At 39.1% G+C, this 27819-nt stretch overlaps 1 protein-coding gene and 1 pseudogene across 1 annotated transcript; one reads left to right on the forward strand and one right to left on the reverse strand.

Annotated features, from left to right (window-relative positions):
• Positions 1 to 1649: 1649 nt before the first annotated feature.
• Positions 1650 to 27819, reverse strand: LOC129352524 (dedicator of cytokinesis protein 7-like; annotated as a pseudogene).
• Positions 17382 to 18722, forward strand: LOC129352533 (uncharacterized). Its single transcript, XM_055021574.1, has 4 exons — positions 17382 to 17791; positions 18060 to 18209; positions 18319 to 18429; positions 18519 to 18722. Exons 1-4 carry the CDS (start codon positions 17480 to 17482, stop codon positions 18561 to 18563), a joined length of 618 nt encoding a protein of 205 aa, XP_054877549.1. The 5' UTR covers positions 17382 to 17479; the 3' UTR covers positions 18564 to 18722.

A 27819-nucleotide genomic window follows, 5' to 3' on the forward strand; every position in this document is an offset into this window, starting at 1 on the left:
TTCTGCTAATTAATTCAAACGTAGCGTTGCATTTGCGCGTGTTTCAGTACATTTATAGCCCGTTACTTCACAGAAAAGCCCCCCGCGGAATGGGCAGAGGCGACGCTTCACAAAGAAAGTCTCCAAAAGGCGCGTTGTCTGAAGTGCCTCAAAACGTTTCGGAAAAGAGACGCGAAGCAATGATTCAAACGGGGGAAATGAAACTTATTCACAGCGCTTACCTGGCCCCTCTCTGGAAATCCTTTCAGTCTTCTCGGCCCAGGAGCGCTCAGTGAGACAAAAACACTGCAGCCGAGATGCTCCGACCCTCCTCCTCCCCTCCCCTCCCTGCTGCTGCTCCTCTTAAAGGGCCAGCAGCCCCCAGGACAGGCGCAGGCTTTGGTCATTAACTGTAAGACGACCTGACAGGTTGGAAATATGAAAAATAAAACAATACAAACACATTCAACCGCTTCAAATGATGTAAAATCGACTATTTTGAGCGTTAAAATATTCTATATTGTTATCTCCTAATCAAAAACAAACCTGCAATGTTGGTTTTCTTGTTAGTTTGAGAATTTAATTGGTGGCAGCCATTCAGCTGTTGTAAAACGCCTTGGGGGACCAAGCGCCACCTTTGAGGCTCCCTCTCAGAGCAGCAGCTTCCAACATGCCCTCACAGGGCAGCCCTTCCCCAAGACTCCCCCTCTCAGCTCCTTCAGACTAGCCAACAACAATTAGCAAACACCTGACGGAACTGGCAACTGCTGAGCTCATTAGACCAGCTATTTCTCAGTGCAATGCTGAAAAAAAAAAACATTGTTAAATGAAGGTGGTGTTTCAAAAAGGGTTTAAAGAGACAGAGGTCTAATTTCAAAGCATTACATTATATATTATTATATACATTATATTTCTTTTAAGTCATTTTTGAGATATATGGCTTTTTTCATAAAGACTGACGGTAACAATTACTCCAATCCATATGCCTGGAAAATGCACAATACTGCTCCTTTTAAATTGATTTAAAACAAAAATAAACATTGAGGTAGAAAAAACAATTTATAATATTACAAGTCATACACCTGTTATAACTATTGCAAAGCAACGATAAATAAATGAATAAAATAAAAAAGAATAAGCCCATATCTTGTCTCACATAGGTGCCAGAGACCATAGGGAAACTTTTCAGAACAAGTCCAAAAAAGTGGACTTGCAAAGCGGCTCTCTTCATACCGCATTATATATATTTTTAAATTACACTTAGTACAATTACATTTTCAAGGCTGTTTTAAAATAGTAGAAGCCTTTTTTACCGTCTTTTTGGCTTCTTATTTTTGTCATTGTTGGTGTAATTCCCAGTGTTTATCCCACTATTTTTTTCTTTCTCTCTCCATATCCTTTTCCATAGCCTTTCCAGTTTGCCACCAGAACTTGATAATTAAACAACATGGGGAAAAATAAAAAAAATAATAAAAATACTTCCTCCCCTTTAGCAGTGTCTCACTGACACTGTATAGGAACCTGACCTACCACACTGTTTCTGAGCTGCTAGGACAGGACACATAGTGAAAAAGTTGGACTGAATGGTAAATATTTAATCCATCAAAAATATTTATGAGCCCCAAATTGTTCAACCCACCTCCCCAACCCCAAAAAGAAATGCTAAGCGGTTTGAAGAAAGAAATATTTAATAGAATACAGACTAAATAAATACAAAACTACCCGGTAAAAAAGCAGTTGTAAATAAAAGCAAAGCTTGTTTGGTTATAACAGTTTATGTGCCCCAGGTTGTTTACAATAGTGCAATTTTAAAGATACAGTAGTAATAAATGTCTACAAAATAATAATAATTAACAAAAAAACATATTTAGTAAGTAATGATGAACGCATAAGAGCACAGAGCACTTTCTAACAGCAGATCCCAAAGTCTAAAGGGGGCTTGCCCACACAGGTAAAGCTTATTCAGTTATCACACTGCAGTTTGACAGTAGATGCAACAGTCTGAACATATTTGTGTAGATAAGGAGATGATTCAACTAGAGGCAGAGCTTCTGTGATAAAACATCGCATATGACTTCCGTACAGAGGAATTCACAGTTAAAAGAAAAAAAAAAATCACATTTGGACTTTTTTTTTTTTTTTTACTAGAAGTGGGGCCTGAGCTTGCATGGAACAAGCCCAGCAGGTCTCTATACTAAATTCTTAGAGCGAGATGAGCTGATATAAGTGACAACTTGAGGACGAAGGAATGTAAATCATGTGGTCCACATACAACAAGAAAACTCACAGTGAGGTGACTTTTTTTTTTTTTGTTTAAAACTTTGGCAGTGACTACTAACAGAGCTGGATTAGAATAACCTAGCAAATTTTAAAAAAAGGCCTGACAAAAGGCAGCCCATTGACAGTCTCTCTAAAGCAAAACCGAGAAACCTTAAGCAACTCAGAAACATAATGTTTGGTAGAACCACTAGAGCCAGATCAGCTCAGACAGATTACTTTGGGTCTGGGAGATTACTTTAGACAGCTTTCTTTAAACGCAGACCTCTTAAAGAACCTCACACCAAATGACAATGTTTACTAAGCAGATAACCTTCAAGTATAAACACACGAGATTTTTTCCTACAGTGGTGTGAGCCTGTAGTGATGGCGGAGGGGGAGGATGGTACAGAAGGGAAAAAGAGGTGACATCTTTCAGTGTGTGGATGGTAGCAGAAGTGGTGTTATACTGGGAGAAGGGGGTTAAGGAACGAGCATATGGATGGGGATAAAATAACAACCAAGATGAGCAATGATTGCGTGTGTATGGTGATAGTTGGCGCACAACAGGGTGGGGGAGGGAGGGAAGGACAGATGGGAGAAGATGGTGCTCGTTTCTACAACTTGTTGCTTTGAGTTGCTGTCCAGTTTTCTGCGCCTCATCAGTCAATTTTGCGAAAACTCGATCTGCCATAGGAATTCCTGAAACACAGACAAGGAAGTAATGAAATTAGGCTAAATGGAGGCAAACTTTTATTTAACAGTCTTCAAGTAATTTTGGTCTCATTTAAACAATTTAAACAAAGGTAATGTTGCATAAATGTTTTCAACTGCCTACTTTTATTTTTATTTCACATCCAAGAAAACTGACTCAGTTTGGGCTTTAATGTATCCTTTTCTCTTTAAAAAAAAAATTACATTTGTGCCACCTTCATAAAAATCTTTGAATTCTTGCAACAATACTTACACCTCTTGAATGCTTCATGTTACAACCACCAGTTTCAATTTCATTTAGCTTGTATGAAAATACGCTTTGCAAAGATAGAACAGCATTTTTTCATCATTAACAGAATAAATAAAAAAAATTAAACTGATTTTTTTAATCAATTAAATCATTGGCATCTTCCCAAATGTAATTACTTCTTCCTCTGAAAGTGAGGTAGCATTGGAGATAAATGTAGAGCTTGATTTCCATTTGGAGTGTTTTGATTTATTTCAGCATTTTGAGTTAAGAAAAGCATTAGATTCTTCTAAACTTTTAACTTGAGTGTTGGATACAATCCCAACCAAATTATTTAAAAAAAAATCAACCCTTAGTAAACAGATGCATACTACAGGCCTTTAAAATTGCTGCACTAAAACTGCATTAAATGTTTTTTTTTTCTCATTCAGAATGATTTAAGCTACAGATCTGCACCTAATCTTTCATATCTAAATTTCTTGAGAAAACGCTGCTAATCAAGTGCGTAAAGATCTATTTAAGGAGTTTCAGTCTGATTTCAGAGTTCAACGGCAGACTGAAATAGCCCCAGAGAAAGTTACAAATGATATTTTCTTGACCTCAGATAATGGACTGGTATCTATTCTGGTTTTGTTAGATCTCAATGCTGCTTTTGACACAATATTCTTTAGAAATATATGTTTCTTTACTTCACAACATTGCTTCCATTGCTTTGTATTAATCTAACACATAAAATCCTAATAATATACACAAACGTTTGTGAATGTAGCACAAAATAATGTGAGGAAATCAAAGCCATTGCAATTGTGATGAAATGTGGTTTCATGTTGCTCCATTGTTGCAGTTTAAGAAGCAGCATGAGCTCATTCTGTGAACCCCCGCGCATCTGTTAAACTCTCAAATTACCGTTGTGTTTGCACAGTCTGCACGGGCAGGGGTCTGTACAGCTGGAGGATTTTGCGGGTGATGAGAGGACCCAGAGCTTCTTTTAGTTTGTGGTTTCCTCTCCAGCTCTCGGTGATACTCTCTCTGGTCTGGCCCAATCAGGCTCTTATTCTTCCTCAGGGCGTCCTCACACCTGCATCACAAATAGCAGAGGAGAGGCCGACGGGCGGATTTATTTTTCTTGGTTACACAGTGGTCTGGAGTCTGAGGTGTGGAGCGTGTCGTCACCTCTTGGTGAAGTCTTTAAAGCAAAGCCGCAGTTTGTTGTGATGGCGAAACAGCTTTGGGTCCTCTGGAATGTCAGAGAGAAAGACCTGCGCCACCTCAAGGGGACCCTGTGAGGGGGAGAAACCGTTACATATCGGCAGAGGAATGTCTAAAGACTGAACCAGACTTTAGGCCAGATTTAAAGCAGCTTACTACTTCAGAGGAAGTTGGCTTTGTGACATTTTAAACATAATACAGTTAGAAATCTTTTTTTAAAGTCAGGCACCTGGTTGACAGTGGTTCCCACACACCCTTGCAGCACCATTTGAAGCATCTTAGCGTCCGCCGGGTCTTGATTTGTAGCAAAGGCGAGCTCCTGCGTCTTCTTTTGCATGTCTTCAATCGCCACCTCTATTGGAACAAGGATAATCTGGAGAAATAATAAAAAACTTAATAGAAGCAGTTGTAGCAAAATGCAGCATCTTCTCGGTTATCCTGCAGATATCCACCTCCTCCTTGTGGATGACGTTGACGCGTGTCTTTATGTAAGGGAAGGCATGAGACGTTGTCAGGATCGTTTTGCGCTTGTACTGCTCATGCAGGTCGCCGTGTGCCCGGCCGTCCAGAGTGAAGGGAGTGCAGTACATGAAGGTTCGTAGGTTGTAGTTCTTGTCAAAATAGGTGATTCTTTCCTTCAACTCGTATGTGTCAAAGTAAGGCTCGACGTAGGTGATCTGGAGGTAAGCCTGGAAAAGCAAAACTAAGAATTAGGCCATTTATTTCAAAAACATCAACTTTTTTATTTATAACAAACAAACATATTAGGCTACCTTGTTGGGATCCAGTTTGCTTTTGTCGACTGGACTAGAATCCTTGATAATTTCAACCACGTCATCCTCAAATCTTTCTGAGTAGAACTCCTACATAACAACAAGTTTCATTTTGAAGTTTCTCATAAATCTCTAGTGACACTTTTATTAGGATAGTGATAAATCAGCTTGCCTCAAGCCTGTAGGAGATTTCAGCTAATTTGGTGATTGAAGGCTCTTTGTAGACAAACTCCTGCTCATCCAAATCTCCAAAGTGGCAGCCATAGAAACCAACTCGGAAATAGGTCCCAAACATTCTCTATAGACTGCAGACAGGATACAAAAAAACCCAAAAACATTAGGATAATTCAATTCATTTTGAAACGGAGAAGCAAAGTAACAAAATGAAAGTGAAGAGGCAGTGACGTGACATTTGAGATAGGGCCATGAAGCACAAAGGAATGCAATCTGAAAGCTGATAAAGCCAGAGTTCCACTAAGTTAAATAATGAAAGTATTCTCACACTCACCAGTAATGTGGCGTCCACACAGGAGCACAAAACCAAGTTATAAAGAAGAAGGAAAAGACTGTTAGAGTAAAAACTTAAAATTACGTGTTCAATGTTTAAATTACTGTATTTAGTTACTGAAATTAATTTGTTACCTCCCATCCTGAACTCTAGAAACATTGAGAAGTGAAAAAGAAACAACATAAGATACAAGGATCAAGTGTGTTTTTATTGTTTGGAGGATTTTTTTAAAATCTGAAAGTCAACTAACTGGGTTGTAGACTTTGTTGAAGGCCTCCTGCAGCTTCCCGTGGACAGTTGCCAACTTTTTGAAGTCTCTGTTGGCTTCGTGGATGGGTAACAGAATCTTGTACACTTCGTTTATAGCTTCATACATGGCAGCCTGTGGTTAGAACATAACGCATCACGGCATCTACTAATACGGCTTAATCAACTACGCCTATTTCAATATACAGTGCTGTGACCTCGAGCTGTCTGACCCCATGCAGTCTGTCGACATGGAGCCAGAGAATGTGAGTCGTACCATGTTAAAAGAGGCAGCTGCTTGCTCCAGGAGGCCCACCAGGCCGGCCTCACTGAAATACTTCCCAGCACAAATGCCTTCCTCCTCAGGGGACAGAACGTCATCTGAAACTGCTGACTCCTCCAACACGTTGGATGAGATATTCTGTGAGAAAATTTTGAAGAGTCACATCAGAAATCCAGCTGCCTTTAGAAGTCACTAGTAAGTAGAGTTTGTGTTTGATTAAATCTTAGGATAAATTATGACTATTATTGTACATTAGCCTTTACAAATAATCCCTACAGAAACAAATGGGACACTTTTGTTTTACAGTCTGTCAGAGATGAGCAGAGGATAAAAAGAACTAAATACACGGCAGTCCTGGAATAAAACCTGTTAGAAGCTCCTAAAGACTTGAGCAGTTGAGAGAAACTTAAACATACAGTAACAAATAGAAGGGTAACCTTAGAAATAAGCCTATAAATGTGTTAGAATGGCCCAATCAAAATCTAGACCGAAGTCCAGGTTAGAATCTGATACGATGCTTGAAAATATATGTTTTACAGATGCTCTCCAACCAAAATGAGTTTGTGCTCTTCTGCAAACAACAAAAGACAAATCTAAAGGTATATAAATCTGGTAAGGAAACACGCCAAAACACTTCAAAGAGCAAATATAGCAGAAGTTGGTTCAACCAAGTATAAACTAGTCCAAACATGCACCACACCTCAGATTTTTATCTTTAGGAAATGTTGAAATCCATGATCATTTGCCTTCAACTTTATAATTATGTGTTTTGTATTGGTCTGATAAATTAAATCCCAATAAGACATATTACATTTTGCGGTTGAAATACAACAAACACCCAGAGATCTAAAAACTTGAATCATTGTCTGTACATTATAGAGCATAACTGATCACCTGAAATGTTACACAACCGATGGGCAGGTAGCGGCAGTCCTCCAGCATGTTGAGATACTCTGCCACCAGCGCTGCGCTGTGAACGAGGCAGTGGGCCGCCTCGGCGTGGTTCCCTCTCTCAGAGTGTTTTCCTGCCATATTCTGCAGCCATGTGAGGCGCAGGTCAGGCGAGTTCTGGTAGCCTTTGGCGATCCTAAAACAGAAAACAAGGAAGGATTTTTCTTCTGTTTTTCTTCACCATTTTTAACTCATTCTTTTCCCCCCCCCCAATACCTGTACATCAGGTCAATGAGCATTTCAGGATCCTCCTGATGCTCTTTCATTTTCACAGTGTCGGTAAGAATCATGTGGAGGTTGAACACCAGATCCTGACCTGTAGTTTTGAAAAAAGAAAAACACCCACCAACATTCATCATCACACCCTTTCAGTTTGAAGACTGATTTAAAAAGAGGGTTACGTGTAAACTACCTGCTCTGGGAAAGGCGTTTCACGCAGCTCTAGGTCCTCCTCAGCATATGTCAAATCGTCTTTAATGACCGACGAAGATGCTCTTCGTTGAAGTTCTGTGATGTTCCCACCAAAGAGGACAGAGACATGGTGACCTGCATCTTCACTCGCGCAAGTTCTGATGCAACGCCGGAGAGAAAGAGGTAAGTTGTAAATAACATTATATTTCACATGCAATGCATATCTATTTCCGTTTAACTGAGATGTTGGTACAGGAACAATGAAAGGGAATAAATTAAAACAGTGCTAAACTTACATTTCCGATCTCAAAGTTCTGCCTCATGAGGAGATAAAGAGAGGCGGAGGCCTGGCTCCTGACGGAGCCGACGCTGCTGCTGCAGTGACGGAGGAGACGCAAACAAAGGTCTGCGCAAAGCTCAGTGTCCTCTTCAAACAGCATCTCTGGAAACTACTCAAAAATACAATTTCAGTTAACTGAATTTACTACTAACTCTGAGGTCTAAGCTGAAGCATTGAAAATTATCTAATGCGCTTAAAATAAATGACTAAATAAAAAAAAAAAGCAGGAATGCATTTGTGTTCTATTGAAGTTGTTTAATTCCTAAAAAGAACGGCACTAGTTTCTCACCTTGAAAACCAGTGCTCTCTGTGTAGTAAAGCAATGCTGCAGAAAGAGGGCGCTCTGGTTGCCTGCCATGCTGTGAAGAATCACTCGCAGGACTCCACCAAGAACGCTCTCCTTCAGTTTCAGAAGCAACCACAGTCTGAAGGAGGACAGAGACACGACATGCTGAAACTTAAAAAACATCAAAACACCTTAATATGACAAAAAAAGAAAACATTTAGTGTTACCTTGACTATAATTTCCAGTGTGTCCAGTACTATGAGGGACACCTCAGTAGCTAAGTTTCCATCCACCACAGACTCCTGCTCCATCTCAGCCTTACTCCTGTAAGTTTATTCAGCATTCATTAGTTTTTCACATAGGAAAGCATCAGAGAAGAACTCAATACCAATTTCAACATTGTAATTAACATACTTGTCAACTCTGTCTGTATTTTGTCTCCAGTGGGTGACATTCTTTTTCCACCTGACATTTTCCTGGCTACCATAAGGACTCCTTTCTGTTATGGTAACAAAAAAAAGATGAATGTGTGAGATTTTAACAGCTGTAGACAAATCATGAACCATCGTATTCTCACGCTCCACCTCTGCAGCGGCGGACCATCTCTTGACGAGCCCCTATAGTTCCCAGAATGGCTTCCTCCAGTCGGGCTTTTCATGTCCTGAGACTTTTTAAATGTCAGGCTGTTTATTCTTTCCAGCGCTTTCCTCCCCTGCAGGAAAAATTTGTCAGAAAATGTCAGCAGCACAGTAGAAGGTCATAAAACTAAATATATTTAGAGAGTACATAAAACTGGCAAAAATAACAATCTAATAAATATTTGAAAAAAATGTAAGATAAGCCTAATAAAAATTACACATTTACAATTTGTTCTTTTTGGATAAATCAGAATCACGATTATGTTAATGTACACTCAAAACACACCACGTTATAGTCTCACACACCAATCTGAATGTGTCAACAAGAATAGAGTTTCTGAATTTTGATTCCAAACTTTCTGGCTATCATAAGGAAGTTGAAGTTGCCCATGTTGTTCCTCTAAGCTCTGCTCTAATATTGTTTTTCAAACGGTGAGAGCAAATGGTAAGCTACAGTTTTATAAATAAAAAGGATGCTATATACCATGGTTTTAATCCTACAATTAATAATATAGCCCAATGAATAAACACTAGCATCTTATTCAAAAGTATTTAAATTGGATGTAGGGATTTATGACAATGAGGGCTCAGATAACTGGTGCAGAAATATATTAGATTTCAATTTCCGTGTGTTAAATGAATAGCAATGAAATGCTTACACACAGCAGTAGGTTATCTATCCTCATTACTTTACCTTGTATTCAAAACAGGACACACACAGATGAAGTAGATCCAACAAGCGGTTGATCTGCAGGACAGATAAGTCCGACACCCAGCGCTCCAGGAGGGAAGCGTCTGCGTTCTTCAGTACCCACAGGAAGCACACCAGCAGAGTCCGGCTGCACTCGGCAGACAGAGAGCTGGTCTGGCGCCCGGCCTGGTGGAGAACAGACAAAAACAGAAACTCAAGAGCAAATCTTGGGATCTGCTTCAGAAAGGAAGAAAAAGGACAAAAATAGAGCGTGAAGGAGCTGACTTTCTACGCAGCAGTCGACCTGCGACCCGTCAGTCTGTACAGCCCAGGAGAGCAGGCTGACCCTTGCCATTGTCACTTACCACAGAGGGGAGAGTAAATGGGTTGGCTTTGGCATGCGGTAAAGGGGAGCCAGCGATCGCCATGGCAACAGACTGGTTGATAATGTTGCCACTGTCTGGGTCGGTGTCTTCAAAGTAGGCAGAGGAAAGGCGAGCGCGAGAAAGCGAGGAATCTAAAAGATGAAAAGGACTCTTAGGTATGTCGTGTTTCAGAAATAAAATATTTTTTCTTTCTTTCTTTTTTTTTTAAAATGGCGTACAAAACATTCCACTGACCACAGAAATCGTGGAGCTGATGCAGCGCCTCCATGACAATGGGCAGCAGGGGCAGGTAGAGCTGAGCAACATGCGCCCTAACCTGAGGGTCCTGGTAACGAGGGTCCGCATCATGGCTGCACAGCAGCGAGTGAACGGCACTGATGGCCTTTTTATGAAGGAAGAAACCCTGCAGGCAACAAGACTTCATGAACCACCTTTGTTTCAGTCCTTACTGAATGTGGCGCCACTGCGACTGAATAAAAATACATATCTCAAAAAAAGTACAAGGTTGTAACGTGACAAATGTGAACATGCTTATGAGGATTAATACTTTTGAAAGGCACTATAGATAGAAAATATGAAGAACCTACCCTTCACCATCAGGATCAAGAATAAGAGCGAGTTCAGTGAGCAGCAGGCCAGACAGGAAGTGCTGCTGGCGGAAAGGGACCGACAGCTCAAACATGGTGGCCACACCCTGGTCTTGCACCATGCTTGAAAATGCTGAGCTCTGCCAAACAAAACAGATATTAATAAGATCATATAAACTCTGTGAATACAATTTTGTAAATAGAAAATAGAAATGTTTAAAACTGAGATTCATAAATGTAAAAGTATAAAAAGATCTACACTTTGGAGTCTACTTGAGTACCTGTGAAGTGGTGGATGAGGTAGAAGGGGAGGGGGATGCTGGAGGGCTCAGAGTTGAGCAGGGCAAGTTGAGGGTGACATAATGCTCATGGCTGCAGACAATACGCATAAAGTCCATCCTTAAGGCATTCAGAGAGCTGGGATTCTGTGTCGTGTGGAGCTTGTTAGCGATCTGTTAAACACAGATTAATTGAGCGCAAGAAGTTGAAAAACGAGAGCAGAACTGGGTCGTCTGAAGCTACGGGAAAATGATGAAGAGATCAATAGAAACCTGTTTGTAGTAGGAACGAATGAGGTTGAAGACAAAACCCCGGTCCATCAGAGACAGCAGATCATTAAGGAAGAAGGCCAGACTGTTTGTTCAGCCTCTCCACAACCTCCACATCCTGAGAAGGTGGGAGGGATTTCACGGGGAGAAGGAGGATCAATTACAAGAAGAGAGTTTTCAGGCGCATTTCAATAAATGTGAGTTTCAAAAACATTTTCATTATTTCACTAATTCAATTGAAAAGCTGGAAATAATCATTTAGATTAAAAATGGAGTGAGTCATTTGATGCTTACTTTGGATGAATATGGCTTAAAGCAACAAAAAAATACCCTCAAAAATATTCAAAATTCCCTTTCAGAAAATGTAAATATGTTATATTGGACCAATAAAAATTTTATCATAGAATTTTAAGCCTAATGTACAGTTTATACACTGAATTACTGCAACAGTAAGGAATAGCGACAGGTGTTAAAGTTTGGTGTGATCTTATTTTTGACCTTACTAAGGAAAACAATGGAAGCATGAAATGATGTAAAATGTTCTGTCAGACGAATGTGGTGCCCATAGACTATATAAAAGAAAACCCAAAGCTCCCAAAGCCATTCCTAAAATTCCTGTTACTAAAAACCCAGACAGCAGATCGTTATGTCTTTATTGCACACATTTACCTTGTGATGTCTGCCTGCAATGTCTGCACTGATGGCACACACCAGTGCTGCAATGTCGTCAACAAAGCGGTCTGGGTAGCGCTGTCGCCTGGGAGAATCCAGTTTAGAGGTCAGGAATAAGTGATGAGCCATGCTCTTGGTCTGAAGAAAGGACAGGAAATGAACTCTTAGAACAAAAACAGCTTTTTTCTGATTTAAAAGTTGTGATTTGACTGTATTTGCTTTGGATGCACGAGAATTATATGGCCCAATGAAAATTCACAGAAAGACTGACCATCAATTGGAAGAAAAACCAAGCCTGCTGCAGTGTTGCATCCCTCACTGCGCTGGTGCTGACCACCCACTGCAGCGCCAGCTCCTCATGGAGCAACTAGACGTGAACCAACACAGCAGATATTGATATTTTAGCTCAAAGGAGGAAACAATGAGATGTCGCTTTCACTTTTTTGTCAGATATTAATATTTTGTAAATGTCACTACATCTAAAACACAAATAACAAGAAGAAAAGCAAAGAATGTGCGCTCTAAAAATCATAAAATTTTAAAAATACAAAAAATGTGGTATGGATTAGGGAAGAATGTGAATGTTCTGTTTACATTAGATGCCACTTTTGTTTTACCTTCTTTGTAATCGGTCTGGTGGGAACAGTTAACAAGGCCACACTGTCCAGAAAGGCAGACATGCGATTGCAGCTGTGGTCGCTTGCCTGACAGGTGGTGGTGAGGTGAACACAGACATGAGGACAGCGACATGAAAATGGGAGAATGAGAACGGGCGGGTGGAGGGAGTTCTTTTTAGAACTCTGATGAGGCTGAAAGGAAATCTAACAAGCTCCGCAATGAGCTTCTGTCAATTAGGCGCTTGTTAGGACAGCGAGGAGAAATGTTTTTGAAATGATTGAGGAAATGTAGTTTTTAAAAAAAAGAGGTAGGATGAGATTTGCAGAAAATGAGTCCATGCAGCGACAAAGGAACCTCTGAGAAATTGGATAAGAAAAAAAACGAGCAGCTGATCGGAGGCTGTGAGCGATGAAGGTGGAGATGAGGAGGAGGAAGGAAGGATTTGGCACCTGCTTGAGCTCGCAGCTGGAGTTGGGGTTCCGGCGTAGCACAGATCTGGAGCCCCCAGGGGCATAAGCAGAGTTTACCCAGGAGTGCGAGCGGTCAATGCCCTGCCATAAGCACCCGAAGAAACACACACACAAACACACAGAGTGGCAAGAGGCAAGGACACAGTGAGCAAAGGGAGGCTAATTATCACACAGGATTTTATTTCAGGTTGAAAATCAGGAAGAAACAAAATTAAGCTCAAAGGGGGAATAAAGGGGAAAAGCAGGGAGGGAAGAAAAACTGGAGGAGCCAACAGAAACAAAAGACAAAAGTAAGAAGCACAATTGTAATGATTAAGCATTAATTAATTACTGGAACAGTTCTCAGTCGACTTGAGTTTAATGAAGCTGCTGTAAAAGTCAAAACACTATAATTAAATCAACATAGAAAAGGTAAAGAGCAGCACAGTGGTTCAATAAAACATAAAATAAAGACTCTCAGCACAACATAGAGAATTTAACTCACCTTGCTTCCTATGATCCTTTGGACTTCCTCATCTGGGGAAATTGGTGTGCTAGCCAGAGGGTTGGAGTTGCTGATGCTCTTTGAGCGGGACAGATGCAGGCTGCTTGGGCGGCCTGTCGCCCTGGATAAGGTAGCATACTGCACCGGCATCTCATAGGATGGGCGCCTGCTTTTTAGGAGGAAAATTAAACGCACAAAGAAATGAAACATAGAAATGGCTGAAAGGGCTTTTGCAAAGTCTTATAAACAGTCAGTTCTGACTGGTCTTTCACCTGCTGGAGGCATGACAGGTTCAGCGGTCGGCAGGCGGAAAACGTAATGGACGTAGGACGCCAGCAGTTGCGACCGTGCTGGTCTTGGTTTCCCTCCAGGTTTTTGTGGATCTGGTTAACCAACAGTGCCATAGCTTCAAAAGCAGTCCGGCCGAGGTTCACTACAGATCAAAAAAGAAAAGAAAAGCTAATTAAAACACAGGTATAAATGACAACAAGAACCAGGACTTTGATTTAAAAGATTTTTATTATTCTTTAAGGAAAAATATGTTCTTTTTTGAGTCTGAGACACATAACGCTGAAACACAAATCATACAGTCATCAAATGTTCTTAAACTCAATAGATCAACCAGTTTATTTGTTAAAACATAACATACAATTCAGTAAGTAATAACAATAAAATTTTACTGTCTGTCTGTCCCCTAAATTTCCTGTGAAAATTTAATATATAATAAAAGTTGAAAATGTTGAACTCTATTTTTAACAAAAACAGAGGTTGATTTATAAAAGAGGTTTTAAATGTAGCAAACATTAACATAGCAAATGACAGCCAAATATACTGATTTTAAGTGAGAGTTTGTCTTGCTGTCGTGGTGAGTATAGTGACTGGACATTAAAAAAGTGAAAAAACTGTTTAAAGTTTTAAGAAAAACTTTTAAAATCTTCAAAAAAGGAAGATCTGTTTTAAAGATCGATACTATTGACTAACACCAATTTAAAACACTACAGAGCACAGAACAATGGTTCTAGGAAGCAAGCAGAATTAAATGACACATAATCCACAAGTTTACCCTTTTAACAAATATTACATCAGCTCTCCTGAATAAGAACTCATTAAAAAAAAAACACTCACCAATTTGGCCTGCAATGACTGGCGGGTACACGATTAGCTGAATGAGCTTGTTGAGCAGCTGATGCAAAAATCTCACACAAGTATCCAGCTGAGACCCTCTCAGCGCTGAGATGCTGGCCTTCAGCTCGCCTTCCATGTTTGCTTCGGTAATAATCACATCCTTCAGTCGGAACGGGAAGGAGTACTCCTCGAGAACATACACCAGAGTAAAGAACTTGTCCAAGTATGGGTCCTGAAATGGAGAACCAATCAAACACAGATTTATGTTTGTTAGAACAAACACAGAAATCAAGCAGACTGTTAAGGCAACATTTTGTCTTTTTAAATCCATATAACACACTTTCCTGAAGAATCAAATTGCAGGCGTTCGTAGCCCTAAACACACTTTCCTGAAGAATTTTTGCATTTTTTGGTTTACCCAATTAATAATTGGTTAGCAAAAGATTCTTAGAGGTTTATTTTTTTTTTTCTTCAAATTTGAACCACAGAACGCTAAAATTAGGCTACTAGCAGGTCTGGGTAGAACATATTTCAGAAAAAGTTTATTTCTTTATCTTAAGTGGAAAATGTACTTATATTTTCTAGTTTTAACTTAGTTACTGCTCTGAATATGTTTTTCACCAAATAGCAGTTTTTTTTGAGTCTGTATACTTCAGTCAACTGATTAACAAGCTGACAATTATTTCAATATTTGATACATGGTGATTAATCATTTCAGCCCTACATTAAAGATTTTATGAGTCTGGGAGAAAAGCAAACTGGTAAGCTTAACCCTCAGTTAAATAAACATTTTATGTACCTGAGTGTGAACAGAGGAGGTTGCTGTCACCTCGACATTGAAAACTCCTTTGTGATTATCCACCCACTTCATGCCTGGAAGCTGAACCTGTCACACATTGAAATTCAACTAATTTAAAAGCGCACCGTGACATCACAAAGGAATTGCTGTTGGCAGACGAACTGATATCCACACAGTCTCGTGTACATCACTCACATCGGGTGTGAGCACCGAGTAGCTGGGTGGAGGCTTTTCCACAGACACAGGGAGATTGAAGAAGCCGGTGCGCAGTCGGCCGTGCTGCATCAAAGGTATCCACTGCGGGCGGAAAGACATGTGATCTCTCCCAAACGGCGAGAGTACAAAAAGAGCTGCCAAACAAGTTAACATGTGGTGAAAGTGTTAAACCTGAGCCAAGAGCACACTCACAGTGTAGCCCACGGGGTCTCCAGAGGAGTGTTCTGCTTGGGTTGGCAGCTGATGTGGTAGAAGGTGAACAGCAGATGATGGTTGTCTGTCAAATTGGCAGGAATCTTCATCTTCATCTCCTCATAGAACTCAGGGGACCTTATGAGCAAGAGTTAATGTTCAAGATAGCTGAACAGAGAGAAGGTAAAAGAGCGAAAGAGCCTTACTTGTTATGATAGATGATGGGAGTGTATGCTTCTTTCATGAACTCGGCACAACTTGACTTTCCGAAGATGACCTGGTCAAAAAGGCCCAGTGTGAAGGTCATTTTCAACCTCTAACACAGAGCACTCGTTTTAAATAACCTGCTCTATTGTTGCATGCAGGTTTATAAAAGAAGCTATTTAATCTGCTGCACTCATGTCAAAGATCCACTTAAAGAACAAGCAAGTGAACCTAGAATAAACTCTATATTATAATTCAATATTCTTGTTGGCAATAAATTAGACATCCAACTAAAAACTAGTTTTTGGATATCTCTGCCTTGAGCAATTTTTTTCAAATATATATTTTTTTAGGATGCAACAATTATGTTCGTCTTTGAAGGGCCTCACCGGTAAAGCTTGGCTGGGATCTTCTCCTGCCATGAACTGAACTTTCACGGCAATGTTCCTGACTGAGCCCTGGCGGCTGCTGAAGTTCAGACTTTGCGGGTACACATAGAGCAGGTTCCTGAGACGGGAGGGACAAGCAGAGGGAGACGACACTAGAACAATTTAATACAGAAACAAATCTATGAAGGTAAAAGTGAAATAAAGTTATTTTCTTTTGTTATGTTCTTAATAGGAAAAGCATATGGAGTGTCTTAAAAAGGTATTCATACCTAATGAACTTTTGTTTTACATTTTGTCATGTTACAATCATAAACGTCGGGTTGTCATATTGGGATTCTGTGACAAACCAACACAAATTAGTGAATGACTGTGAAGTGAAAGTAAAAAGATTTATAATTTTTCTATGTTTTAGAACTTAAAAGAATGGTGTACATTTTGTTTGTATTTATGCCACTGGAGTCAATACACCATTGGCACCAGGACCTTTTGCAACAATTCCATCTTTAAGTCTTGGGATTAAGTCCAGATCAGCTCAGTCCTTTGGTTGGGAACATCTGTGAATATAATGTTGTCAAGCCCATTCAGCCTAACTCTAAACTTCTGATAAAACACATTAAATATTGTGATTTCAATGTGACATCAAACATAAATATCTACAAGGCATTTTACAACCTGCAAGGTCTTTACAAGATTCAGAAAGTATGATTTTCTTAGAGAATGAGAGTCCTGTGTGTACGTGAGAGACGTTTGACCCATGACCGTACACTCACTTATGTCACCAAGTTCTGTCCAAGTTAAACACACACAGGTTACTACTGTTCATATTTTGAAACATCTGATGTAAATTGCATTAGGAGAAAGATAACCACAGTAGAAAAGGAATGCCGCTGCACTTATTTTAATGCTACAAATATTTGCATTTGTAGCTTCAAGTACATCTCTTCCATACATTATATGTGGTGCAATAGTGCATGACCTAAATGACAAAATTAGACTCTCCGTGGTTAAACTTTGAGAGGTCACCGAGATCAAGGCCGTGAAACTAAACTTGGGATCGAACCACAGATGAGCTAATGTTTCACTACAGTGCTGCGTGACCAGTTCCTATAAAAGGTGCAGCAGCAGGCCTGAAAATTCAGCTGTAGATGATTAAATTCTGGATGAAAGGGAGATACATATCCTCCTCTTACAGTTTTGTCATTTAACGTGCATGTTAATATTTTGGAGGAAGTGGGTTTTAGAAAAAACAAAGCCCCTATGAAAATGATCTGGAGCCTGTGTCTCGTGTGTTTAGTTGGGGGTTTAAGAGAGGTTCTTGCCAGCCCCATCAGGAAGACGGGCAGCATGGAGGGCAAGGCTGCGCCTCAGGAGGAAGTCAATGTGCTCATGTTTGGAGTCATACAGCTGAGCGAGTCGCTCAACTACGTCTTTGAAACAACTGAGGCAAAGATCGAGAGAATCAGCAAGACTCTGAAGAGTCATGAAGAAACCCTCCAACGGCTGGGGCAGCAGACTGAACAGGCTGCAGAAGTGGAGCAACAGATAAAAGTAGTCGTCCAGCTACTGCAGGTAGGACCAGGGAAAAATGTAAACACTGGATTCCATGTGTGAAGTTGAATAGTTGCACGATTACAGTTCAGATTATGTAGATATAGAATACAGAAGCTAGGGAAGACTAAAAGAGTTAGACAGTTAAAGCAAAGTTCAATAATGTAAAGCAACTTTTTTATCCAGTGACTTATAGAAAAATTTAATTTAGACTCTTAGTAAGGTGAAAATAGTTTATATAGAAACTGCTGTTAAAGAGAATAATAAGACGAAATTCCTATTTTCACAGGAACAAATGGCAAAACAACAGGCTCAGACCCATTTAACAAAAGACTGGCTGAACAGCATAGAGAAGGACGAGGAAGAACTGATTGCAAAAGTTCACCAACTGGAGATGTACATCAACAACACTGCACCAAACACCCTCAAGGAGCTGCAGGTAAATCTGAAAACTCAACTCATTCACTGCCAAACTGTAAATTAAATTTAATTTCCTTATTTTCATCACATTTAAACATCTGTATTGTTTTTTTTTTTCATTTCTTTAGAATAAAGCAGAGGCGCATCTCCAAATCTTGAAAGGTTTACAGACCTGGAACAAGATCCAGAAAAAGGATATTGAGTCTCAGGATGAGCAGCTTTCCAAACTGCAAAAGATGGTAACTTGCTGGTTCAGCACATTACATATGCAGAACTTATTTTATTTGTTTATTTCAATTAAAAATGTTTGTTTCTGTGTTTTTTTCAGAGTGAAACTATACCATACCTCATTCAAGACTCATCAGTTCATTGAATAAGAAAAAATTCATCAACTCCTCATTGTTATTACACTCCATCATTCCTATATATGAATATTATAATAACTTTTTAAATAAAAATTAAGTTAAAAATAAAGTTAAATTATACACATTTTTTTGTCATTTGTAAATAAATATTAAAACCCTAAAAAATCCTGGTTCTTCTTTTGTGAATTTTTCTAAGTTTTCTAAGTTTATAGGGTGAAACTTTTGGCTTTAAAAAGAAAGAAAGAAAGAAGAAAGAAAGAAAATCATCCAAAAAAATGAAAAAGTCAAATCAATCAATAATCACTCAGTGCAATGAGTGGCTGAACTTGTGCCTGTTCAATACAAGAGTTCAAGCCACCTCTTGCACACGACTTTAATAGTAAACGCCCACCTGTACGTGGTGTGCGGCGTGTACACATTACGAGCAGGGAACTCCAGCACCTCTTTGGTGGGCCGGACGCGCAGGTCCGGATAAGGTTTCACGTGAAGGAGTTCTGGTGAGAGGCAGTAATGTGGCGAGTCTGGTGCTGGAGAGATGTCAATTTTCAACTGAGCTGAGGAACACACGAAGCACAACAAGACATCAAATTAATAATAATAATAATAATAACAATAACCATAATAATAATAAAAACTCTCTTAAATCTTTTCATGCAAACTGGCACATTAGAGTACATCAGTTACCAGTGACAGGCCTCAGCCGTCGCAGAACAGAGGACGGCCGGCGCATGTCTGCCAAAAACTTGTAGAGGTCCTCATCACTCAGTCTATCCCCCTCCTTGGTAAGCATACAGAGAGAAAAAATGGAAATAATTATTAATTTAAATCTGCCATGGGTGTGACTAATTTGGGGCTCATGTGTGGTGTATTTAAATGCCAGCCTGTATGTTTTTACCAGTTGCATTGACTCTGACCTGTTTAAAGAAGTTGGTGACGGTGAGCGTTGCTGGGCGGAAAGTGGCAAAGTTACACATCTCCTCCCCAACACTCATCCTCTCAAATCCCTTCTTCTTTCTCTCATTCCAGGTCCCATGGCTCTTTCGTTCTGCCAAAAGTAATTTACAAAACATGTAAATACCTAAAATATTTGTAGAATGCTAAAGATTGTGCACATGCGGGAATTAGAGGTGGAACTGGGGGTGAAGGGGCACTCAGTACCAGAGTCAGAGTCTGGGTCAGACCGATCGAGACCGCCAACGCTGCTGACGATGTTGAGGAGGTGAATGGCTGTCCAGGCAAAAGGCATGCGGAAACGTCCAAGACGAGAGCACGCCTGCTCTGCCTGGAGGCGGAGCTTCTCCAGCTTCTCCTTGTGCTGCGGTGGAGCAACAAGAGATCAAAATCAGCTCAAAGGACACTGAACTGTCAAGACCTTTCTGCAACAGCCAAAGATTTAGCAAACTAAATATGACAGTGGACACTGCAAAATCAATCAGATGGAATTGAGTAATATTTGTGGCTCAACTTTCATAACATCTAATGCGAAACATTGCAACAGCGACACACTTTGACTCCGTTACCTTTGAGGAGTCCGACTCTTTCATGACCATGTAGGGTTCACAGCATTCACCAATGTCTCCCTGCTGAAGAACTTTTTCAAGCTGAAACAAATTTTATATGCAGGATTGTTAACAAAAGAACTATTATTTTTCACATTTCCACAAAATTTAAGACACCTCTCTAAAAATGTATTATTTGGATATTTACACATGTCAAAGCACAGTAATTTACTGTATTTATACAACAAAAAATTACTTTGCTCTGCTAATTAAACAACTGATATAAAAAATGTAGAGTCTAAGAAAAAAGCTTAGAATGCCCTTATCTCTAATAGCCAGTATGTAGCCCTGTAGTTTAAATAACTTCAGTGAGATGATTCTTGTTGCCACCTACTAGTCTTTTACATTGATCTGAGGGAAGTTTCACCTGATCGCATAAACATTTCTGACCTTTATATTGGTCATTTACTTCATTTCTTAGTTTTCAGCCACTACTTGGTGAATTCCCTGGTAGGTTTTGGGTCACTGTCATGTTGCAGGACAAATTTCTGCTTCTGCATGTCACATATTTGCTTCTTTAAGCATCATTAGATCCTTTGAAAAACTGGTAGTGGATTTCATGATAATGATCTGACCCATAGCTGTGCTGCAGCAAAGTATCCTTAATACATGACACTCATCATGCTTCACAGTGGACATGAGGTATAATCCAAATATTTTTGGATTGTCAAAAATTATTATTAAATGTGCAAAAAATACATGGGCTGCTCTAATTATGACATTTTAATTTTATTGAAATGAACTTTCTGTACCTTAATGACCAAGAAGATATCTGGAGAAGGGTATGTGATGGAGAAAATTGCGGAACGTGCCAGCGTGGATTAACTATGTGAGGTGTGTGAGGTTTCAGCAGCCCTTTCATCTGATCCGAGTTCAGGTCGAAGTAAAAATTCTCTGAGATCTGTCGGGGGAAAAGACAAATGGGGAACAGGGAAGGATGGGGCATGGAGAGATTATAATGGAAATCTACGTCAGAGGAATTTAATTGAGTTTTGCCCAAGTGATCTTAACAAAATAAAACACACTTAACCCTTTTAGACCGAAGAGAAACTCAATTAGTCAAACATGAGCTCAGAATTACTAAGTAGCCTTACTCAGCTGTATTGACTGTGGAAAATCTCACAAAAAAAAAACATTTACCTTTTTCTTTTCCTTAACGTCATAAAGAGCAAGTGATCCAAATATTGGCTCAATTTCAATCTCAAATCTGAAAGAAAAAAGAGAAAAATTACAATTTTACGTGCACTTACTGTCACATAAAAATCACACTAAGGAAGTTTTTATCTAATTTGGCCACTCATAGAAAGAATGAGGTATAAACATGAGGCGTTATGTTTCTTACTTTAGCGACAAACACTTGACCATAATCCTCTGGCCGCAGTGTTCTTTGGGCACCTCTGGGAGAGGACATCTCTCCACTGCTTCATCCTGCCACAAAAAGAACAAAAACAAAAATCCACAGACCAAGATAACATTTAAACAGACGTTATGGTAATGTCATGGCAGACGAACAGCGATCTGTACGCAGACATAAAGAGACACGGATCAAGAGAGAAAAAGGAAAAAAAAACAATCAAATATTGAGGAAAAAAAGGCTTGCTAGCTGATATTTATCATCTCAAATTGATTTTGTACATCAAATAAAAGCATTCATTTTGTCTGAGTTGAACACATCCCAAAAAGATGGACCTTGTACTTGATAAGACACAATACTTTATGTATAGGTGATTAATACTTGAGTTTTCAGCTAAATGTTAGCTATTTTCACACAAACCTCATCAGGGGGAGGGTAGAGGCCCAGCAGGTCACTGTGGCGCTCTCCTGAGACCGTGCCTCTGTGTTGTTCCGGTCCATATCCTCTGCAGCTGTCCGCTCCAGCACGGACGGGAGCAACACATCCGGGGAGGAGTTCTTCAGGTCAAATATGCTGGAAGCCCAGCTGCCTCGGGGGGTCTCATCGAGGCTAACAGACCTCCGCTTCGAGTCATCCTGAGAAACACACAGGCATGAGAGGACATTAGTTCCCCCTTCCCTCATCAGAACAGCTCCTCAGTGATGCTAAAGACTCTACTTGCTAGGTCACCCAAATATTTGAATTTCTAAGAAGCATGAGTAATTGATAAGGGAACAGCTAGAGCCACTTATCCATTATGGATGCTGAGATGTAAACAACTTACATTGCCCTAAGCCATTTATAATGGCAAACTATCATGTTAATTTCCTTGTCAGGGGATGAGATGATGGAAGCGTAAGAGGAAGTAAAGCTTCCTTTTAAACTTCCAGCAACGCTTTATGACACTAAAACTGACTGAAATTGCATCTGAGTGTTTAAAACAGTAAATGCTTTCAACACAGCCAACTACCTGGTCGTCCTGGCGATCGTGCGCAGCAGCCTCGTCCAGTTCAAAGGTCTGTTTGACCAGCCCTCGCTGCCTCTCTCTCTGGCGCTCAGAGTTTTGAGGGGTGTAGATGGTGCTGTAGTGCTGAAATCTGGAGGAGAAAATCAAAACTTTGAAACGGTGATAGCGCGCCGTGACGGCAGTCGATGAAACTGACACTTACTTTCTATGTATGACAAGCCAGTCATCTGTGTAGACAGCCAGGGCATCTCTCACTCTGGGATCTAGTGAGCTGCACAGAAAACACTTGAATAATTGAGCAATGCATGCCTTTATTATTTATGTTCACATAGTGTTAAAGAGAAAGGCTTTGTTCTTCTCTCTAGTAATGCCTGTCTTCCATTACAGTGTACTCAATGCTGCTGCTAGTGCAGTGATGTACAGATCACAAGAGGATTTCTAGATAACATAATGAGCTGTGAAGTCGAAGTAGACCCTCTGACTTACTCCTCCTCCTCCTCAGGCAGAGGCGGCTCCAGTGTAGTGCACTCTTTGTCCAGCGGAAGGAGCTCCAGGTCGTCCTGGGGAAACTCCATCAGCTGTCTGAGGGGGCCGGCCTCGACCCCCGGAGCGTGACTGCTCACATATTCTTCAAAGTCCTGGTTCAACCACCTCCGTCAGAGGCAACTGTCAGAGAACATCAGGCCGTGACTACTTAACCATCGCTAAGACAAAACATCAAGACAAAACAATAATTGTCATTTGATTGTCTTGTCTTGTTAGGGGGGAGGTTTAGAACATTTCTGACTAAACTTAAAATGTACATAAGTTAGTAATAATATTGTTCCCCAATTAAATGTAAAAAAAACTAGAAAAATCATTCCTATATATTTTTAGACCCATCACAAGAAATCTCAACTGGTTACTATTCTAATCCATTCTTGAATAATATTTATGAATGCATGTTTAACAGCTATTTTTCTGCTGATGTTCTGTGTGTGAGGAGAAGCCTCTGGCTGTGCTGTGCAGTACAGCCTACGTCAGCAGAGATTGACTCCAGTCATTGGCCAACTTTGTTCAAGCCGGAGTTTTGAAAAACAAATACATTGCAGTGAAAAAAGGATTTCCCCCTTATAGAGTTCTTCCTTTTATGCTTTTTCTTGTCAAAAATCTCTCAGACCAAGAAATTTTAAAATAAGACAATCTCAGTAAATACAATAATGTCCTTTTCAAATGTTGATTTTAATCATTAGGAGTTCAAAATATATCTAATCAAGAAAGTTTTTTTCTTAATAATAAATATTCAAAAACAGGATTGTGGAGTTACTCTGAATAAATTCACATGACATTAGAGCGTCTTTGACGATCTAAAAGACTTAATAATGACTTCAAATCAAAGCAGATAAATCTTTAAAAGGACAAATACTTTGTAAGAAACATTTTTAATAATCCAAGAATTTTGGGAGTACTTCAATAACCAAAAATGCTAAAAAAGAGGAAGGTTTTGACTCTCTACAAGGACTATTTGCATACAGTAGCAGCACAAAATTGATGTGTGAGCGTATGAATGAGCTGACAAAGAAGCAAAACAAAGTCATCAAAGACAAAGACAATCAGTTCCTGCGTGCAATATAAGCTGGACACATTGTTTGTCTGATACGTTTCCTCCGAATAAATGCTTGAGGATACTTTTAGACAGAAACTGAAAACATTTTATTTGATCAAAGCCTTGTTTTTGTGCAGAAATGTGTAGGTTCTGTCTGTGTAAACAGAATTTAGTCTGTGCAATTAAATCATTTAAATTAATCTTACTGGCCTTTTAACTAATGCTATATTAGGATAACTATCTTTGAGCAGTAAAGATTTCAAAAATTAAGAAGCAATACTTTCCTTATGCATCCACAAAATCTAAAGAAGCATCCTTGAGATTCAAAAGATAATTCCCAAAACAAACTTCCCACAGACCCAATCTTTACTTTATTTACATGTAAAATGTAATTCAAAAACAAAAATATCTAACAGTTTTACAGGTTGTTTGAAAATGCCAGCCTGTTAAACTGGCATGTAATTACAGGCTGACTTACAGGGTGATGAGCTCCTCCTCGTTTCTTAGACAGCTGAGGTGAGCCATAATCTCTGGTCACTTGTTTTCTGACCTCCGCTGCGATCGTCCTGCAAAAAAAACAACAAACAACTCTTTTTTTTAGGAAGAAAGAAAAAGAATATGGTATCTGGAGATAATAGGGTTCAGTTAATAATAGGGAGGTACAACGAGATTTTAAAAAGTTGGGGTTTCAAAACTGGCAAGTTCAACTATCAGTTGATTGTTCTCTTTACAGAGCAGAACAGCAAAAATCTAGAACATTCTGCACATTAAGCGCATCAAATATTCCACATTGTTACTCTATACTTCTGTTAAAGTCAATGTTTCAAAGTCAAATTATCTATTGCATTATCTATTATGATACTATGGAAATCAGATACTGCTGTCTCCTGGCCCTGTCTTATCTGGAGGCAAAATAATTTAACTTTCATTAGCGAACGTGAACAAGGAATACATATTTGTATTTCGCCTGAATTACAATGTCATCATATGCATGCTTGACAGGACATTTTCCATCACTTGCCTTATCTAAGCTCTTTTTAGAGAAGTAACACTTTCATCTGTTCCTCTATAGTTAAGCATAAAGGTTTCAGAGACATCATCTGTCAACTATTTGTAATTGAAGGATCGCAGCTGTTGCACATAATGACTCAAACCCCACAGAGCAGCAACGGGTTGTATCTCGGGAACGGGCGCAGGGCCAGATCTTCCTTTCTGGCTGCTAAGAACTTACAGCAAATGGCCAGCTTAAAGACAAAGCAGGAGAAAAGCCCAATACTCTCAGGGACAACAAACAGCTGCTGCTTTTGATGTGCAAACTGTCTGCTTCTCACATTTAAAAGCTAAACAAAAAAACTCCCTTAACACCAGGATCTCAACTTTTCCTTTTTTGGTTTTTTTTTAAGTGTAAGGCTTTTTGTTTCACACTTTATTTAGCAGCTCTGTGTCATTTCTAAGCCATGGACAATTGACAAATCCATTTAAAAACAGGAAAAAGGAAAGCTACGGCTGCAGAGGCAGAGCCAGAACGGGCTTCCCACCCTTTCCTGCATCCGGGACAAAACAATAGTGTTAGACCTACTACAGAGAAACAATCCAAACAATGCAATGATAACTTTTATAATTCACGGTCATATGCAGCTTAAAGTCGTTTGAAGTGACTGAACTTAACTATAAGAATCCATGTTCTTGTTTATTTTCTGACATGTGGAGGGACTATCTGGTTTATGTACTAAGACAATGCAAATACTTGTGAATCCAGGTCAAATACAAGCATAAGGTTTAAAGTACATAGTCAGAGAGTGTAATATAAGTCATTTGCACACAAAAATGAATTGTCATTTACATGGCTGTGAAGCTCTTTTTCCTCCTGGAATCTGATCAGTTAATAAGTGTAGCGAGAAACGGTAGATTTGTACTTAACACGGCACTTTGCTCTGTTTTACAGCTTTATAATACTCCCAATTTGACACACAGCAGCAGAGGAGCTCTTTCAGTACAGTAACTCTGCTTCACCGAAGTGGCTCTTGACAACGCTGCTACCGCGCTGCCATAACGCCTGTCAAACAGGTTGTTAAAGTATTAGGGAGCGCCAACCACTCCAGTAAATTGTTTTTTTTAAATTGAATTAGGGAAGTTACATATTTAAGCTCAGCTGATGATACTATGTGACACTGCGAGTCCTAGCATGGTTGCTATGTGTACACTCGATCCAGCAGGTCACTTTATATTCACTGTCGCTGTTAAACAATAACTTGTTTCAGCCTCACCGTTGATTTTATGAGCAAACGCCCTCCTTTCGCACGCTGACGATGTCATTTCTTGCCCTCCATGTAAAGAAAGTCTTCGAAAGTCAAAGTGAAAGTGTTCCCCTCCCGCGGCGGCTTGGGTTTGTCCCGTCCTGTGTTGGGATGCGGACCTCTTTCCTTCTCCACACCAGGTCCAGACAAGGAGCCCTCCTTGTTCTCCTAGTGGCCGGGAGCCGAGGCGGCCGTGACTCACGACACTAAGCTGACTCATGACACTAATACCACATCCGGTTTCCCTTCAAAATAAAATACCACTTTTGTTTATGAACGCTGACATCTTGAATAGACGCCGAAGCACTGCAGTTTAAACGTTATCTAAGATATTATCTTTTTACTTAAGTTATTGAAATTATTTAATTTAAAAATACACCTCGTGTATAAATCAGATGCAAGTGGATCAGATGCAACATTTATTTCTGATCATTTTGGTGATGAAATTAGAACCCAAAACTCGCCATTTAAGAAAAGTGAAAATATTACATAAGTCAAATATATATATATATATATATATATATATATATATATATATATATATATATATATATATATATATATATATATATATATATATATATATATATATATATATATATATATATATATATATATTTTGTGTATATATATATATATATATTTTGTGTATATATATATTATATATATATATATATATATATATATATTTTGTGTATATATATATATATATATATATATATATATATATATATATATTTTGTGTATATATATATATATTTGTGTATATATATATATATATATATATATATATATATATATATATATATATATATATATATATATATATATTTTGTGTATTATATATATATATATATATATATATATATATATATATATATATATATATATATTTTGTGTATATATATATATATATATATACACAAAATACAAAAAATATGGCCTGAACAATGAGCTAGCTTAGACTTGTTGGTCAGTGCTCAGCAGAAGAATTTCAATAGAAAGTTGAATGGAAGGAAAATGGTTTGGTTGCACAAGAAACAGGAATGACTGTATACTTGGAAGGATTTTGAGGCAAAATGGAGTCAGCACTTCAAGATACATCAGAAAGAAACATACACCTGTCTCATTCCTTGTGCTGAGTCACTTCTCAACCAGAGACAATGTAGATGTTTTAAATCTGTACTCATAAGATGTGAAGAAGAAAAAAATTATTGTAATGTAAGTTCTCTTTTCAGAGAAAAATTATTTTTGCATTTCTTTTGGAAATCAGTGTACAGGTGGACAATAATTTGATCAAACTGCATCTGTAGGCACTGTGCAAGTTTTTATTTACTTTTCTTTAATATTTTATGACGTCGTCAAGACGAGCTTACTTTCTTCTCCTCATATCCGGTTTTATTGTTGTTTTTACGGAACTTGACTATCAAGCGGCTTCCTGTGTACTCGGCTACCTTATCCAT

Source organism: Poeciliopsis prolifica, unplaced genomic scaffold (genome assembly GCF_027474105.1).
Source record: "Poeciliopsis prolifica strain line A6 unplaced genomic scaffold, Auburn_PproV2 SCAFFOLD077, whole genome shotgun sequence".
Taxonomy (NCBI): domain Eukaryota; kingdom Metazoa; phylum Chordata; class Actinopteri; order Cyprinodontiformes; family Poeciliidae; genus Poeciliopsis; species Poeciliopsis prolifica.

Coding starts and splice junctions, on each gene's coding strand:
- LOC129352533 (XM_055021574.1), top strand. CDS start 17,480: ATGAAAATGATCTGGAGCCTGTGTCTCGTGTGTTTAGTTGGGGGTTTA. Junction 18,210..18,318: donor ACACCCTCAAGGAGCTGCAG/GTAAATCTGAAA, acceptor TCATTTCTTTAG/AATAAAGCAGAGGCGCATCT. Junction 18,430..18,518: donor TTTCCAAACTGCAAAAGATG/GTAACTTGCTGG, acceptor TGTTTTTTTCAG/AGTGAAACTATACCATACCT.